The sequence below is a fragment of the Tenrec ecaudatus genome, chromosome 3, assembly GCF_050624435.1.
Source record: "Tenrec ecaudatus isolate mTenEca1 chromosome 3, mTenEca1.hap1, whole genome shotgun sequence".
Lineage (NCBI taxonomy): Eukaryota > Metazoa > Chordata > Mammalia > Afrosoricida > Tenrecidae > Tenrec > Tenrec ecaudatus.
In genome coordinates, this window is record NC_134532.1 from 169226404 (window position 1) to 169241848 (window position 15445).

The 15445-nt window shown below is 50.0% G+C and overlaps 1 protein-coding gene across 1 annotated transcript in view; it reads right to left on the minus strand.

Annotated features, from left to right (window-relative positions):
* The window catches only part of KIT (KIT proto-oncogene, receptor tyrosine kinase), a 111304-nt gene that overhangs the window by 7058 nt on the left and 88801 nt on the right, over positions 1 to 15445 (minus strand). The window contains exons 8-17 of the mRNA XM_075544967.1: positions 14403 to 14517; positions 12413 to 12594; positions 10624 to 10730; positions 10405 to 10531; positions 10042 to 10146; positions 9824 to 9934; positions 7894 to 8047; positions 4118 to 4206; positions 3299 to 3426; positions 2111 to 2233 (exon numbers count right to left, since the gene is read on the minus strand). Of these exons, the coding sequence (XP_075401082.1) occupies positions 2111 to 2233; positions 3299 to 3426; positions 4118 to 4206; positions 7894 to 8047; positions 9824 to 9934; positions 10042 to 10146; positions 10405 to 10531; positions 10624 to 10730; positions 12413 to 12594; positions 14403 to 14517 (1241 nt within the window). The remainder of the gene's footprint in view (positions 1 to 2110; positions 2234 to 3298; positions 3427 to 4117; positions 4207 to 7893; positions 8048 to 9823; positions 9935 to 10041; positions 10147 to 10404; positions 10532 to 10623; positions 10731 to 12412; positions 12595 to 14402; positions 14518 to 15445) is intronic.

The window sequence follows — 15445 nt, forward strand, 5'->3', positions numbered from 1 at the left end:
CACTTGCGATTCTAACCAGGTCGACACAAGGGCCTCAGTGAATGACCCGCCCTTGCACTCTCCTTACCCAGCTGCCTCATGAAAGTGACGGCTGATACGGAGCTGAAGGCTACCATCTGGAAGCCTCGTGAATTCAGACTCCCTGCCATCAAGTCGATGCTGACTCTTGGAGATGCTACAGGACAGGGTACAACTGCCCCTGTGAGCTTCAGAGACAGGAGCTCTTCATGGCACGAGAAAGCCTCCTCTTTCTCGTGGGACCTCACCCGCCCCTGGTGAATTCGAACCAAGATCCCTAAGCCATCACAAGCCAATCAGAAGTCAGCGTACCAGCCACTGCCCTGATGCATTTAAATTTCAAATAACACATCTATGTTTTTGTCATGGGGCTTGCTTTATTGTGCATGCGTTTCTGTATATGAAGTTGAGGACAGGTAAATCCTTAGCCATATTCCACCTTCAAGAGGAAATAGAAACGAGTCTGGGGAAAAAGATATCCAAGAATATAGAATTCATGAATACAGCCATATGGATTCCCAGACTAATGGGATTGTTTTAGGTACCGTCCTGTCAATTTTGCTTTATACCACTCCTGTTTATCGCAATTCGGAACCACCAGTCCTTCCAGGGAACAAAACAAGGCTTTCTACTCCCCCCTTTAGATGTACGGTCTCAGAAACCCAAAGGGGGCAGTTCGCCTACCCCGCTTTGTTGTGCCAAGACGAGCCAGAATCAACCTCGATGGCAGTGAGTCTTTTAGAAGACAGACGGAGTCGAACTGCCCCATAGGGTTTCCTACACTGTAATCTCTACAGGAGACTGACTGGTGTTCTCTCCCACAGTCACGGGCGGATGCGAACCCCTCACCTTTCAGTTAGCAACTGACCAACCGCTTCACCTTTACACTACCCCGGGCTCCTGCTCTGGAGTCAGCCTTTGCTGGCCTGGCTCCCTCAGCCCCAGGGGGTGGAATCGCTCATTGATACTGTGCCTTCCTTTCTCCCACTTTTAAAATGGGAAGACTGGGCATTCAGGACCGAGCGCTTGCTCTGAGAAGACAGTGACATTGGCAACGGAAGAAAGCACTCTGTGTCCCCCAGACAGATGTCACTCAGGAGCCGCTGGGCCGCTGTTGACGACCAGCTCCAGCCACCAACGCCGCGGCTTCTGGGCATTGTCACCTCAGGTGGTTCGTCTTTTCTGCAGAGCGTGTCAGTCTCCGGGAGCGCACTCTTGCTGTGACCTTCAAGTCTGCATTTGTGACGCTGGAGCAAATGGGAGTCCGCTGCTATTCCCGGGCAGCGTGAACAGGAAGGCTATTTCTGTTCCCTTCACATGCCCCGTCATTACACAATTAGAACGAGGGTTCTATTATTGGGCTGTTAGTGATAGCAATGTGCCGCGTATGTGCCAGGCACCGTCAGCCAGGTCCACGCTTGATTTGTCCGCAGCTCCATCACCTGGCATCACCAGGCAGGAGGTGGAGGGGACGAGCCAGTCAGGGTGCAGTATAGCACCGATGAAACATACAACTTTCCTCTAGTTCTTGAATGCTTCCTCCCCCCAACGATCACGACCCTAATTCTACCTTACAAATCCGGCTAGACCAGAGCATGTACATGGGTACAGATAAGAGCTGGAAACACAGGGCATCCAGGACAGATAAACCCCTCAGGACCATTAATGAGAGTAGCCATACCAGGAGGGGAAGCAGAAGGTGGGGGTGAAAATGGGGAACTGATCACAATGATCTACCTATAACCCCTTCCCAGGGGACCGGAAAACAGAAAAGTGGGTGAAGGGAGACATCAGACAGTATAAGATATGAAAAAATAATCATTTATAAATGATCAAGGGTGAGGGAAGGAGGGAGGAAAGGAGAGGGAGGAGGGGAAAAATTGAGGAGCAAGGGCTCAAGTAGAAAGAAAATGTTTTGAGAATGATGATGGCAACAAATGTACAAATGTGCTTGATGGATGGATTGTGATGAGTTGTACGAGCCCCCAATAAAATGATTTTTATAAAGAATGAGTATGAGAGGAAAGCAAGCGGTCAGCCGGCAACTGGCCACAGAGGGGCACCCCTCCCCACGGCGGGGTCCTGCACTTACGTTGCCTTTGACCACGTAATTCGAGTCGTTCTTGATGTCTCTGGCTAGACCAAAATCACAGATTTTCGTGATTCGGCCATGAGTGAGAAGGATGTTTCTGGCCGCCAAGTCTCTGTGGATGCACTATTCAGCCGGGAGAGAAAACAGAAACCCGTGGGCATTCATTTTTACCTTGTGATGGAGGGGGGAGGACACACCCACAAAAACAAAGCCTGCGCGCAACACTGCAGTGTCGCATGGCTTGTGTGTGACGGGTTCAACTCCGCCAGGCACCGGCGTGTCTCCCACAATCACAGGGATGCCTGGAGTCATTCACCACCAGCCCTGCTCGGGCCCCTCATGACTGGGGTCACTTTCAAAATTAATTCCCAGGAAATGCCCGCCCTCCCCTCCCTCCCCTCCCTCCCCTTCTCCGCACTGCTCTCATCCGCAGGGAAGTAGATTGGCAAGCGCTCTTTTGCGGTTCACACCGGACACGCCCTCTGGCACATGCAGCTCTGGGCCTGGCCTTTCATAGGGCTTTTCAAACGTCTGCATGCGTCGTCAGTCTGACATCCGCCCCGGACACAAGAACGCAGCCCTTCCTTCAGCCACCCTACGTTCCCCTTTAGTTCGCTCATGGGGTGGAAATGTCACCGGTGACGCGACGGGTGGGAGCCAAAGGCACATCCTGTCCCATGCGTCCCATACATGACCTAGGGAACGCCCCTCTCCCCTCCAGAACCCGGTCCCTTCACTTCACCACGTCCACCTTCTTCCCCAACAGGTGGTCTTCTCTGAGCCCCAGCTGCCCATATTTCCCCTAAGCCAAACTCGTCGTCTTTGGATCAAACAGAAATACACCCCCAAGGTCTGCTCCACCACTGCACAGTAACTCCATAGGGGCCCCAGCCCTGCACCTCCTTTCATTGATGAGAACCTCTCTGTTTTCTACAGACCTAGCCTACAGTTTCAAACGGAGGCATTGCATATATATATATATATATAAATATTCATATGAAGCTCATTGAGACAGGCTTGCACTTTAAAGCTCATAAATTAGCACAGGAATTCCAAGGAGACAGCAGTTGGAACATGAGAAACACTCGATTTCCTCTGCTGCTGGCTACCACACTTCAGAATGACGCTCTGCGTTCTAACTACGGCTCGGAAGCGCTCCACTGGGGCGGGCACAGCGCTTCCACTTACATTCTTGGAGGCGAGAAAGGCCATGCCCTTGGCCACCTGGTAGGAGAAGCTCAGCAAGTCTTCCAGGTCCAGAGCCAGCTCGTCGTCCTCCATGGTGGCGGGAGTCATATCCCGCTCTATGTACGAGCCTGCTGGAGAGGAGAAGGTTTTTCAAAGCCAAACCAAACGCTGCCACTGAGTCCATTCCAATGCACTGTGACCTTAGAGTGTCTGCGCCCAGACATCTTCTAGGGCACTGACAGCCTCATCTTCCTCCTGAGGAGTGGCTTGCTGGATTTGAACAGCTCACCTTGTGGCTGACTAGTAACCCCGTGCTTTTCCTCTGGCACCACCAGGGCTCCTTTAAAACTTAAAGAGGGGCACATAGAGACCCAGGCAAAAAACACCACCAAAGGTGGGCAACAAGCCATCTCACGGGAATCTCCAGGCCGATCCCCACCCAATAGAACACAAAATTCAAAGGCACAATTCTGGGCTGGGTTCCCAAGTCCTCGGGAGATCAGGAGTCATTTCCAAGGAAAACCCAAATGCCAGCTCTGTAGTACAAGGCTTGGAGACAATACCACAGGCTTTCCCCCCAAACACCTCTTGGCTGCCCTTGATGGTCCCCGACCTTGATGGTCCCCGACCTTGATTTGGGGTCTATCGTCAAGGAGGACGAGGTCAATACTGAGAATGAGCTTTCCGTCCCCGAAACACAAAACCAAGCCCATGGAGTGGACAGCTGGGCCATACTCCCATGGAGCAGCAGGTAGTTCTGAACTGCCGACCTTGCAGTTAACAACCCAAAGTATAACCTAACGTGCCGCTGGTACCCACCTATCCTCGCAGATCTCCTCTTGTCTGATTTGGTGGGGACAACATAAGAAACCCCAGGCTTCATGTCCATGTACTCATTAGTACTGTCACTGTGGGGAGAGAAGAAACATCCGCCCAGTCACAACCAATAGCACGGACCATGGTGCAGGGGCTCCAGCAGGCAGGCGCCATCCCCGCACCACCCCATCGTGGGCTGATTTAATCAGAAGTAAGTGTGCCAAATGTCAATGAAGAGTTTGAAAATATGAGTTTCGAGAAGAAGAGTCTTTAATATTTGTTAGGCTCCAACCCCAGGAATTAGCTATCTATGACCTCCTTTACGCTCAAGAACAGAAGGGCTGGGAGCCAGAAACATCCCAGTTCTCAATGCTATGGACCTAAGAGGGTAAAAAGAAAGTCAGCACTGTGATCTAACTCGCTGTTCGCCCAGCAGGCAAGACCCGATACAGGTCAGGTAAAGAGCGAGGCCGTCCTCCCAGGTCAGGTAAAGAGCGAGGCCGTCCTCTCGAGGTGAGCCTGGCTAACTTGCAGCGACTGGCGGGAAGAGAAGCTTAAAAAAGCAAGTTTGGTTCAGATAAACACCAATAATTTGGACGATTTCTGAACCATCTGGACCTCTTGAATCTGCAACATTTGGCTGGAGACTCTTCAAGATTTCTAGTACTTCCTGCTTCTGATTAGCATAGAAACACCATGACAACAATCTCCTTCAGAGCAGGCTGGTGGTTCCAATCCCATATGGGATCCCAAAGCACAAAGAACACCACATGACTAGAACCATTTTAGCCATTATTTCAAAAACGTTATCTAGATAGATAGATGCCAAGGGTCCGGGGGGGTGGGTGGGGGGAGACTAGGTGGTTCAGTTCTTTCTACAAAGACTACATGATTTGGATGAACAGGCTCCCGTTGGCTTGACTTCTATTTACCAGGACTAGAAATTAATCAAGTGTAAGGAACTGATATAAAACTTTAAAATCTTCCCCCGGGATTTCGCACTTCAGCCAGAGTTACAGGAAATGGCTTGAGCAGTCAGGGTGCAGTACAGCACTGACAAAACATACAACTTTCCCCTCGTTTTGGAATGCCCTCCCCCGCCCCCATCATGACCCCAATTCTACCTTACAAATCTGGCTAGACCAGAGCATGTACACTGCTACAGATAGGAGCTCGCAACACAGGGAATCCAGGACAGATACACCCCTCAGGACCAGTGATGAGAGCAGAGGGACCAGGAGGGGAAGAGGAAGGTGGAGGCGGGGGGAGGGGAACCAGTCACAATGATTGACATATAACCCCTTCTAAGGGGGACGGACACCAGAAGAGTGAGTGAAGGGAGACGGTGGTCAATATAAGTCATGGGGGACATTTTTTTAACAAATAAATTATCAAGGGTTCATGAGGGAAGAAGGGGGAAAGTGAGGAGCTGATATCAACTGCTCAAGTCAAAAGAAAATGTTTTGAAAATGATGATGCCACCATATGTACAAATGTGCTTGACACCCTGGATGGATGGATAGATGGATAGTGATGAGCTGTTAAGAGCCCCCAATAAATGATTAAATACAGCTCTGTTGCATACCATCCTTGATTTTCACAAAATAAACTATGTTTCTTGAGGCCGTGTCAAAAAAAAAACAACGAGAAGAAAAGAAAATGGCTTAAAGAAAGGATTCTTGTTCAGAGTGGAGACCCAAAGCCCATTTGTCGGCCACTGGAGATCCCCTCACAGAAGGGTCTAGGGGAGGAGATGAGTCAGTCAGGGAGGGATGTAGCACCGATGAAGAATACAGCTTTCCTCTATTCTACCTTGTAAGAGGAATTCTACCCTGCAAGTCTGGATAGAGCAGAGGTTGCACACTGGTGCAGATAGGCGCTGCAGGCACAGGGAATCCAGGGTGGATGATCCCTTCAGGACCAGGGGTGTGAGGGGCGAGACTGGGAGGGTAAAGGAAGGGTGGGTTGGAAAGGTGGAACCGATTACAAGGATCTACATGTGACCTTCTTCTTGGGGGACAGACAACAGAAAAGTGAGTGAAGGGAGACATTGGACAGGTCAAGATATGACAAAATAATAATTTATAAATTATCAAGGGCTCATGAGGGAGGGAAGAGCGGGGAGGGAAGGGAAAAAAGAGGACCTGATGCCAAGGGCTTAAGTGGAGAGCAAATGCTTTGAAAATGATGAGGGCAAAGAATGTACAGATGTGCTATACACAATTGATGTATGTATAGATTGTGATGAGTTGTATGAGCCCCTAATAAAACATTTTAAAAAAATACTGCACTTTGTACATATAGAATGAGTGCGTCAGAAAAAAAAAGAAAGGATTCTTGTTGTTTGCAGTTTTTTGGGCAGCCGGTGACTACAGAGCAAACAGAACTTCTCCATAGCCTCACTGTCTCGGCCGTGATCGTACCAGAGACATCTCCACATCTTTCTCCGAGGAGGGCTCAAACCTGCAGCCTTTGCACATCAGGGTTCCTAAAATGTGACTGGTTGGCTGCCATGGAGTCAGTTCCAAGTGACAGGGGGAGCTGCTGGCTCACCAGGGTCTTTTCTCCGCAACTACTGACCTTTTGGTTAGCAGCCGAGCGCCTAACCAGTAAGCACACCATTGGGGTTCCCTGGAAGCTGCTTACCCAGCCACCGTCATGTTCTCCTGGATGGCTAGGTGGTAAGTGCTTGGGGGCTCAGATCGTCAGGCAGAATGGATGAAAAAGAGAGGAGGGATCTCTTTCCCCAACTGCAGGCATGAAATGACTGGAGTGACCCTCCAGAGCCGAGTCCCTGAGATTGTGAATCTTTATGGAAGCAGACGGCTGCTCCTCCTCCTCTGGCAGAATGGCTGCGGCTGGGTTCTAGCTGCTGGCCTGGTACGTAGCAGCCAACATATAACCCACGAAGCCACGAGGGCATCTTCCACAGGCAAGAAGGAAGGAGTAACCATGATTTCTGTGAGACTGGGGTTAACCTGGGAAGTCTTCTTAGAGCAGCGGCTTTTCCCAGCCTTCAGGAAGGAAGAGCAGGTCACGTTTGCCAGAGAGCTTTATTCTGGTTGTAAGTCAACCTAATTCTCCTTGAACGAACTGGAAGCTCTTTACACATCATGCCATTTCAGAGTGTCATCAATGATCGCAGTGATGAGAATAAGGTACGGAGGGTTGTTTTTTTAATGTGGTAAAGAAGCGCTGTCTTTTTATAGCAGGACGAGTAGATGGGGGAGGGGGGCGGTCTACAGAAATAATTCAGAGGTAGATGGAGAGAAACCTCCGTGTGGAGGTATTTTCAGAGCTCTGTTAGAGTCTTTAAAGGAATTTACTGTGACGGCTTGACAGGCTCGAGCATTTCCCTATAAACACTGCCTCGCTGGAAAGAGACATTCAGTACTAAGCTCCTCGGCGTAAAATGGGATGACACACAAGAACAACTCTGTGATAAGAGACACAGGTATGGAATTCAGTCCGTGGAACAGAACCAAAGTGGAGGGTGAAAAAAACTAGACATGCCTTTTAAAAGAAACCCCCCCCCCAAAAAAAACAAAACTACCCTTCGGCAAAATGTTAAGTTTAAGATGATTCTCGAATCTTGAAAAACACGACTCGATCATTCCAAGCTGGTTAATCACATTTAAATGACTTAATAATAATTCTGATGTCGCACCTCAGAGTATCTCAGGCTCTTTTTGTTTTAAAAGAATTGGCCTTGATTGCAAACCCTCTTGACCCCCTGAACGGCCTGTCCACGGCTCGCTCCATATGCTAATCAGCCTTACCACAAGGTAGGGTCCTTTGACTGCAGGAGGTTCTTGTACAGCGCTGCATCTGCCTGATCCTCCTGCTTGGCACAAATAAAGGAGTCCCGTTTCCGTCTCAAAAAATTCAAAAGATCACCATAGCAACAGTACTCTGTAATGACCAGGGTGGGCCCTGCGAGCATAAAGGACAAGGTTAGAATGAGGTGAAAGGTATGGATCATTTCACAGTCTCCCCCAAAAACACCCAAGTGTTCATGGTCATCTGAATTCAGCCTTCCCTGGATAAACCATGATCCTGTCTATGCATACTGCTTACCTAAAAGCAGGTATGAGTACAGGTGACACCCCTGCCACATAGGCTTGTAGGTGATGTCAGCATTGGGATGGGGGTGCAGATTGATGGCTGCTTTTTCAGACAGCAGTCATGCTGGCAGACGACATTGCACTGTGACTGAGCTTCCTACAGGAATCCTGTGATTCCCTCTCATTTAGAGTGGTGGGGAGAGGGGTGGCTCCCACCCTCCTCTGCAGTTATTGTGGAAATGACAGAGAGCCCAAACTGCGGCATAATGGGAAAACCAGCCACATGGAACAGCCAGCGGAGACGGGACTGGAAATTAGGTGGAAAGCTGCGATGACAAGGCCTCACCTGTGCGCTGGGTACCCAGGCACCTTCGTGTTACCAAAGGCTGGCAGCAACAGCCCCCAACTAACAGGCAGCCGGTTAATTGAGGTACAAATTGCACATGAACAATTTATGGTGCGGTGAAGCAAGACGTATGGGGGCTGTTTGAAGGGATAGCCTCAGGCTGTCGACTCGCCCCGTGCCCCTTCTCCAGAACTCCAGGAACAGCCTGCTGGACACATGCCTCTCCCTGTTCCTTTGAGGCCCCGGGGCTGTCTGCAAACACCACACATGCTTTCTGGAAGAACCAACTACTGCAGCCAGGATTGGAAGCCATCTCTATGGAAGGGAGCTGTGTGCCTTGTGGGGTGCCTACGGGAGCCCCGAGTCCCTCTGCGGCATGCAAATGACCGTCAAGCTGATGACAGAGCCGGATCCAGGAGGATAGAAGGTTTGCAGGATGAAAAGAAGAGCTGTCCAGCCCAGGGGAGGTTCCAGAGTCAGTGTGGTCATGGTGGCAGACAGGACAGTAACTAGAGTTATGTCCTGGGCTGGCCCACCTACAATGACTGAACTGAAATATATACCTTTCGGAACCATGAAAACTAAATAGAACCCCGCACTGCCCATCAGCCAGGTGAGGCTCGTGTTGAGCCCACCTGGGAGAAGGGCTGCTGCCGGGGTCTCCATGGTTGCGATCCTTACAGAAGCCAGGGGCCAAGCCCCACAGATGAACAGCCCTTAAAAACAAGCAAAGCAAATGCACACACGCACACACAACCCACTGCCATCAAGCTGATTCCAAATCATAATGACACTCCACTCCCTTCCCATCTAGGGTTTCCAAGGTAGAAAGTCTTTACAGGAGCATACAGCCTCATCTTTCTCCCCAGAGAGGCTGCTGGGTTTGACCCGCCAACCTTGCAGTTACAGCAGTCAAACATTTCCTGGACAGCACCACCATACCAAACAGTCCCTGCAACTCACTGCCAGTAAGCCCACTTCGACTCACAGAGACCCGAGAGGACAGGGTGGAACTGCTCCTGTGGGTTTCCAAGACCGTAACTTTGTACAGGAAGAGAAAGCCTCATCTTTCTCCTGAAGAGCAGCAGGTGGTTTCAAACTGCTGACCTTGTAGTTAGCGGCCCACATAGTGTAACTCACTATGCCACCAGGTACCTCTGCTAAAAATGAAAAACCCTACCTTGTCACACAGCAATAAGCTGAGCAAAAATCATGCTGGGTGTTTCTAATCCATTAAGGAACGTATCGTCTTAAAATACACAAGGGTGATAATAAGAGATCATTTAGATACAGCTTTACCTCCAACGGTGCATGCTCCAAGAAGATTCACAATATTCATGTGGTTACCGAGGTAACTCAGGACTTTGAGTTCAGACATGAGGGCTTCTCGTTCTGTCAGGTGGGCGCTTGCTAAAATTAGAAACATCTTATTTTAGCCGACAAAAAATCCCCAAACAAAAACCAAACGATATAGCAAACTACCACTGAGGTCAAACGCTCCCCCTGCAGGAACTTACGTTTGAGCATTTTCACCGCCACGGTCATGGCCGCATCCGATTTAATTAAGCCGTACGCAGTGGCCTCCACGACTTTCCCAAAGGCTCCAGCACCCAAGGTTTTCCCTTCAACAAGGAAGACAGCTAGGTAAGTGGTGGAGGCAGGAATGCCACTGCAGAGCCATTGTGCTACTTCACAGGCAACAAAGGCAACTCTGTTCTACTGGCGAATGGACTCGCCGCCAAAGCCGGGAGGTTTCACAGAAAACACTTCCTATTCCAGGTAAACTCCAACAAAGGAAACAAGCGGGGTCCCCCTCGGCCATTGTTAATAGTTATGGGGGCACAGAAAGGTTACACGGAAAGTCCCAGCTTCATACTGACCAAAACTCAGCCTGTTTCTGGGAAACTCCCATTTGTGATCATAAGGAAGTTGAGTTGGGTCAATGTAAACATAATTGTTGCCATTTATCTCCTCAACCACCTTCCACTGCACTTCGTACATGGGCTTCTGGGGAGAGAGAAAGGGAGAGGTGTCATGACCGTGGGGTGCTGGATGTTCCAGGTGTTGCAGCACCCTGGGAGGCATGCGCAGACGGTTACCTGTAGATATTTGTAGGTGAGCACCATCACAATGACACACATCAGCCCGGCTGTGATCACAAAACCAATCAGCAAAGGCGTGAACAGGGTGTGGGGCTGGATTTGTTCTACAGTGGAGAGAGGAGAGGTGCATTCGCACGCTATTAGCAGGGTTGATCTCCCCACGCACCACTCGCCCCCAACTCACCCGGCACCTGACTACTTAGGTGCATGGAATGATGCAAAGCTGTGGGTCTCAGATCCTAGCCTTGGTTAGTGTCTTACTCATGTTATTCAAGCAAATCACGTAAAGCAAAGCTTCCCAAGGTGGGCCACCCCCGCCCCTTGGGGGTGTGCTGGACTGATCCAAAGAGGCTGCGGAAGCAGATGCCTATACTTTATCCTGGATTATAGGTTGCAGTACAAAGGATTTCCATTGCTGGCAGGCGCTGAGTCATTTCATTTTTCTCCTCCTGAACGAGGGAGGGAGGCCGAAGAAATTTGGGAACAAGGGTCCAGCACAGCTTTAGCCAGACTCGGGATGTCTCCAGCACAATTGCTGTAGGCCACTTTTTGATTACAACACAAAGACAATAAAACAATGGAGACTGAGCATTTTGTACTTGAGCCTAATTCCCGATCTGGACAACTTTCAGAAGTTCCCTTTGTTCACACTCTCTTCCTCAAGCTTTCCTTCATTTCCCACCTTTCTCCCCGAGCATGAATTTCATTTGCAATGGGGGGATGGGGGGTGAGGGGTGGGGGGTTGGAAGTATTCTTTCTCATTGCCCCGTCTGAATAAAGAATCAATGGTGTAGAACAATGTACGATTCTTCCCTCATTATTCAAACACTGAAAGCGCACCGCTGTTTGGCACAATCCTCGGCCAGCTCCAGAGAACAACAAAAAATATGGGCCCTCAAACTTGAGTTGCCCGGTTTCTTTGTCCTCTGGTGCAACATCAATTCATCAATTCACCCGCGAGGTCCTTGTGCCAAACGTGAGAAGAGCGACTCACTCCTGAGTCAAACTTTAGAGATTTTAAAAGCAACGTCTGGTGGGCATGACTTCGTCAAAGGCTGTTTGATACTGTGTGTGTGTGTGTGTGTGTGTGTGTGTGTTAAAAATCATCCATTTTCTAAAACTGAAATGGTACAGTGAGTCCAAATGTTAAATCCTCCTAATTTTATTTGGGCGTCATCGACTCCCTTGCCGCCTTTCTATGCTCCTTTTTTTTTTTCTTCTCTCCTTTTAATTAAAGAGCCAAAATATCCCTCACCGCCATCAAGTCGAAGCAGACTCACAAGGTAGCCTATAGGACAGGGTAAGAACTGCCCTGTGGGTTTCTGACACGGCAACTCTTTATAAGAGGAAAAAGTATCATCTGTCCCCCTCTTCCTTTTAATATAAGTCACTGGAAGAAATACAGCGTCTGTCTGTCTGTCTGTCTCTCTCTCTCTCTCTCTCTCTCTCTCACACACACACACACACACACACACACACACACACACACACACACTCTCTCTCTCTCTCTCTCTCTCACACACACACACTCTCTCTCTTTCTCTCTCTCAAACTCTATGCATTTAAGAGCATGGGTGAAATTGAACTTGAGAAGGGTACACGGTGTATCACTAAGCTCGTGCAGCAGGGAACGCGGGGTGTCAGATGACGGTGCGGTGCGATGCAGGTATTATGGGAGATGACATGGCCAGGGATGGAATGGGGGTAAAGTCAGGATGGATATGGTAGGCAGAGCTTAAAACATCCCCTCAAATTGGATTAAAAGGAAATATACCTTTGCTGTTACCTTTAAATGCAAAGTTAAGGCGGGCGGCGTTCTTGCCCACTTGGTTGTAAGCCTTACACTCAAAGGTGCCGTTGTGCTTGTACACGCTGTAGTCTATGGTGCTCTGCACCACGCGTCTTCCAAAGGGCAACACGGAGGCATTCAGCGTCTGCACAGTCAGTGGCACAATGGGAATGAGGCAGCTGACGGGAGAGAATGACAACCCCCACTTACTCCGGGAAAATAAATAAGGAAACACCTTGAACTTGGCTGCTGTCCACAGACTAAATTTGAAGTCCATCATATGAACCACCATCCTCGTCTGGCGATGAGCGAGCACTTCCGTGGCACAAGCCAAAACAAACCCACTGCCGCCGGGCCGATTCCAATGCACAGTGAGCCTACGGAGGGCTTCTGAGACGGCGCGTCTTCAGGAAGCAGACAGATTCCCTCAGAGCAGGCTGGCGGGTTGGAACCGCAGACCGTGTGGTTAGCAGCTCTGGCCCCGATCGTGAAAAGAGTAAAGAAAGGGTGGAGGAAGAGGAGGAGGAGAGGAAGGGGCAGGGGAACTAGAGAGATAGGCTAGTGGGGGTTAGATGTGGGTTTGAATTCTGACTCAAACTTTTACTCTGTTGACTTCTGACAGGTGACTTCGACGCTCTGAGCCTGGTTCTCGGAGCTGTAAAAGTAGGGTGGTAATACTCACCTTGGAAGGACCCCATGGGTTTACTCACCAGAATCCTGCTGGGCTCAGTTACCAAAAACAAACCCCACTGCCACTAGATCCATTCCAACTCAATAGCAATCCCAGAGGGCAGCGCAGAGTTGTGTCTATGGATTTCTGAGACTACCTATTTATGGGAGCAGAAAGCCTCATCTCTCCCTTGGAGCTGACTGGTGGATTCAAACTGTGGACCTTTGGGTTAGCAGCCCAACAAGTAGTCCTCTCTGCCACCAGGACTCCAACGCAGACCCTGACTCACGACTCCACACCGCCATTGCATCCATTCTAACGCATAGCAACCCAAGGGGGCAGGGTAAAACTGCCCTGTGCGTTTCCCAGATTGTACCTCTTCAAGGGAGTGGAAAGCCTCATCTTTCTCCCCCAGAGTGGCTGCTGGAGGATTCAAACTGCTGACCTTGCTGGTTAACAGCCCAACACGTGAGCCAGGGCGCCACCTCCACAAGTACTCGCTGGTAGAGTGATTGTAATGACGGAGGTTGGTTTCTACTGCGGGTAAATTTCCAGAGGACCTAGCTGTTATTCCCAATGGCCTTTGGAACTCTCCCAAACAAGTCCCCAAGGCTCGGGATGCAAAATGAAATGTCCATTATTAGCCCGCCTTTCCTGGTGTGGCGTGAAACCGGGTTCTAAAAGCCTGAGCGTGAAAGGTAGCATTTGATGAGAAAACAACACACGGACCCCATTTCTATCTTCAGGTAACCTGAAAAGACACCTGGAGGCCTGGGGGTGCAATGTTTGAGAGAAAGGCCCCTGGCCAGATGAGTTCGATTCAGGGGCCGAGTACCCAATCAAGCAAACCTTTTCGAAAGCACGCCACTTACAAATGCCAGCCACGTGCTGTAATTGCCTGATCACTACTTTTTGGTAACTTGGCAATTAACTTCCGAGGTAATCTTTTCAAGATAACTACAACCACATTTCCCACACACATTACCTCCTGTGTATAGAATGGAAATCTAATTACTCTGGCCCCAGAAAATTGCTTTATCTACCTGCAGGCTAGAAATTGCATGATAAATCCAAAAAGATAACCAGCAGGAGAGGGAAGTCATTCAGTCATCTTTTTTTTCCTCCCACTAAACAGAATTAATGTCAGGCAAGATGAGCGTAGCAATTATCCCCTCTGTAAAGCCACACAGATTGAAAAGAACCCAAACAAAGTTGTAAAAAAAAAAAACGTGTTGTTGTAAGCAAGTCTGGGAAAACATCTGAAGTTCAACTGAATTGCTGGCTCTCCCTTGCGCATGTCACAGAGAGCCCACTCACCTCGGCTCGGCGCCTGAGCAGAAAAGCCACTCGATGGTGGGCTCCGGGAATCCTGCAGCCACACACTGGAGGTTGCCATTCTCCAGCTGGTCAAACTTGATGATTTCTGGTTTTGCTGTGGGAAAGGAGACACAGCCACGTGTCAGATCGCTGAGACCGCACCCAGACGCAACGCACAGCCTGGTTCAGAGGGGAGAGACAGGCGCCAGGTGGGCGGAAAGCGCAGAGAGGCAGAGGTGAGGGGTGAGCTAGGGGCGGGTCTCGACGCCAGGGCTGCCCAGCTTGGCAAGGATCAAGAATCGCGCACTCTGCGGCTCCTGGCGTCCAGTGGGTGCCGGGCAGTGTCTGCTACCCTGAACCATATCGGAGCGTGTCTCCTAGTCTACTCTAGGGTCCCAAGTCAAAGTCGTTGCTGTGACTTAACATGCCAGGGAACACAAGGTCGCCTGGTCCTGAAGCATCTTCCTGACCTTGGGTGCCTAAGCCCACTGCTGCAGCCACTGTGCACATTCCCAGAGCCTTCCTGCCTGCACCATGTTGAGGGAAGACACATCCTGCTGGTATCCGTAGGGCACTCACTGGATCCCTCTAAAAGAAGTAGAGCATCAGGTCTCTGCTTCTTACTCTGTCTTAATGTGGAAGCGCTACTGAGACCTGGTCATCACAGGTGACACAGCTTCCGATATCATAGCAACCCCCCACCCAACACATACACCCAAACCCCACTGCCATCGAGTCCATTCTGACTCTTGGTGACCATGCAGCCAGCCCAGCAGAGAAATGTCCCTGGAGGTTTCCGGGACTGTAAGTGTTTATGTGCATACAAGACCTCATTTTCCCCCTGGGGAGCAGCTGGTGAATTTGAACTGCTGACCTCGAGGCTAACGTTAACCCGATGCATAACCACTGAGCCTCCAGCAGCACACAGGCCCCTGCAGTCCCACAGCAGTGGTGCTAAAGGTGGACGTCCCGTGAGAAGTAATGGGTGCCGTGGCAGCTTCCAGTTGCCGTCTCTGCCCTCCGAACTTCAGGCCGTCCTAGAT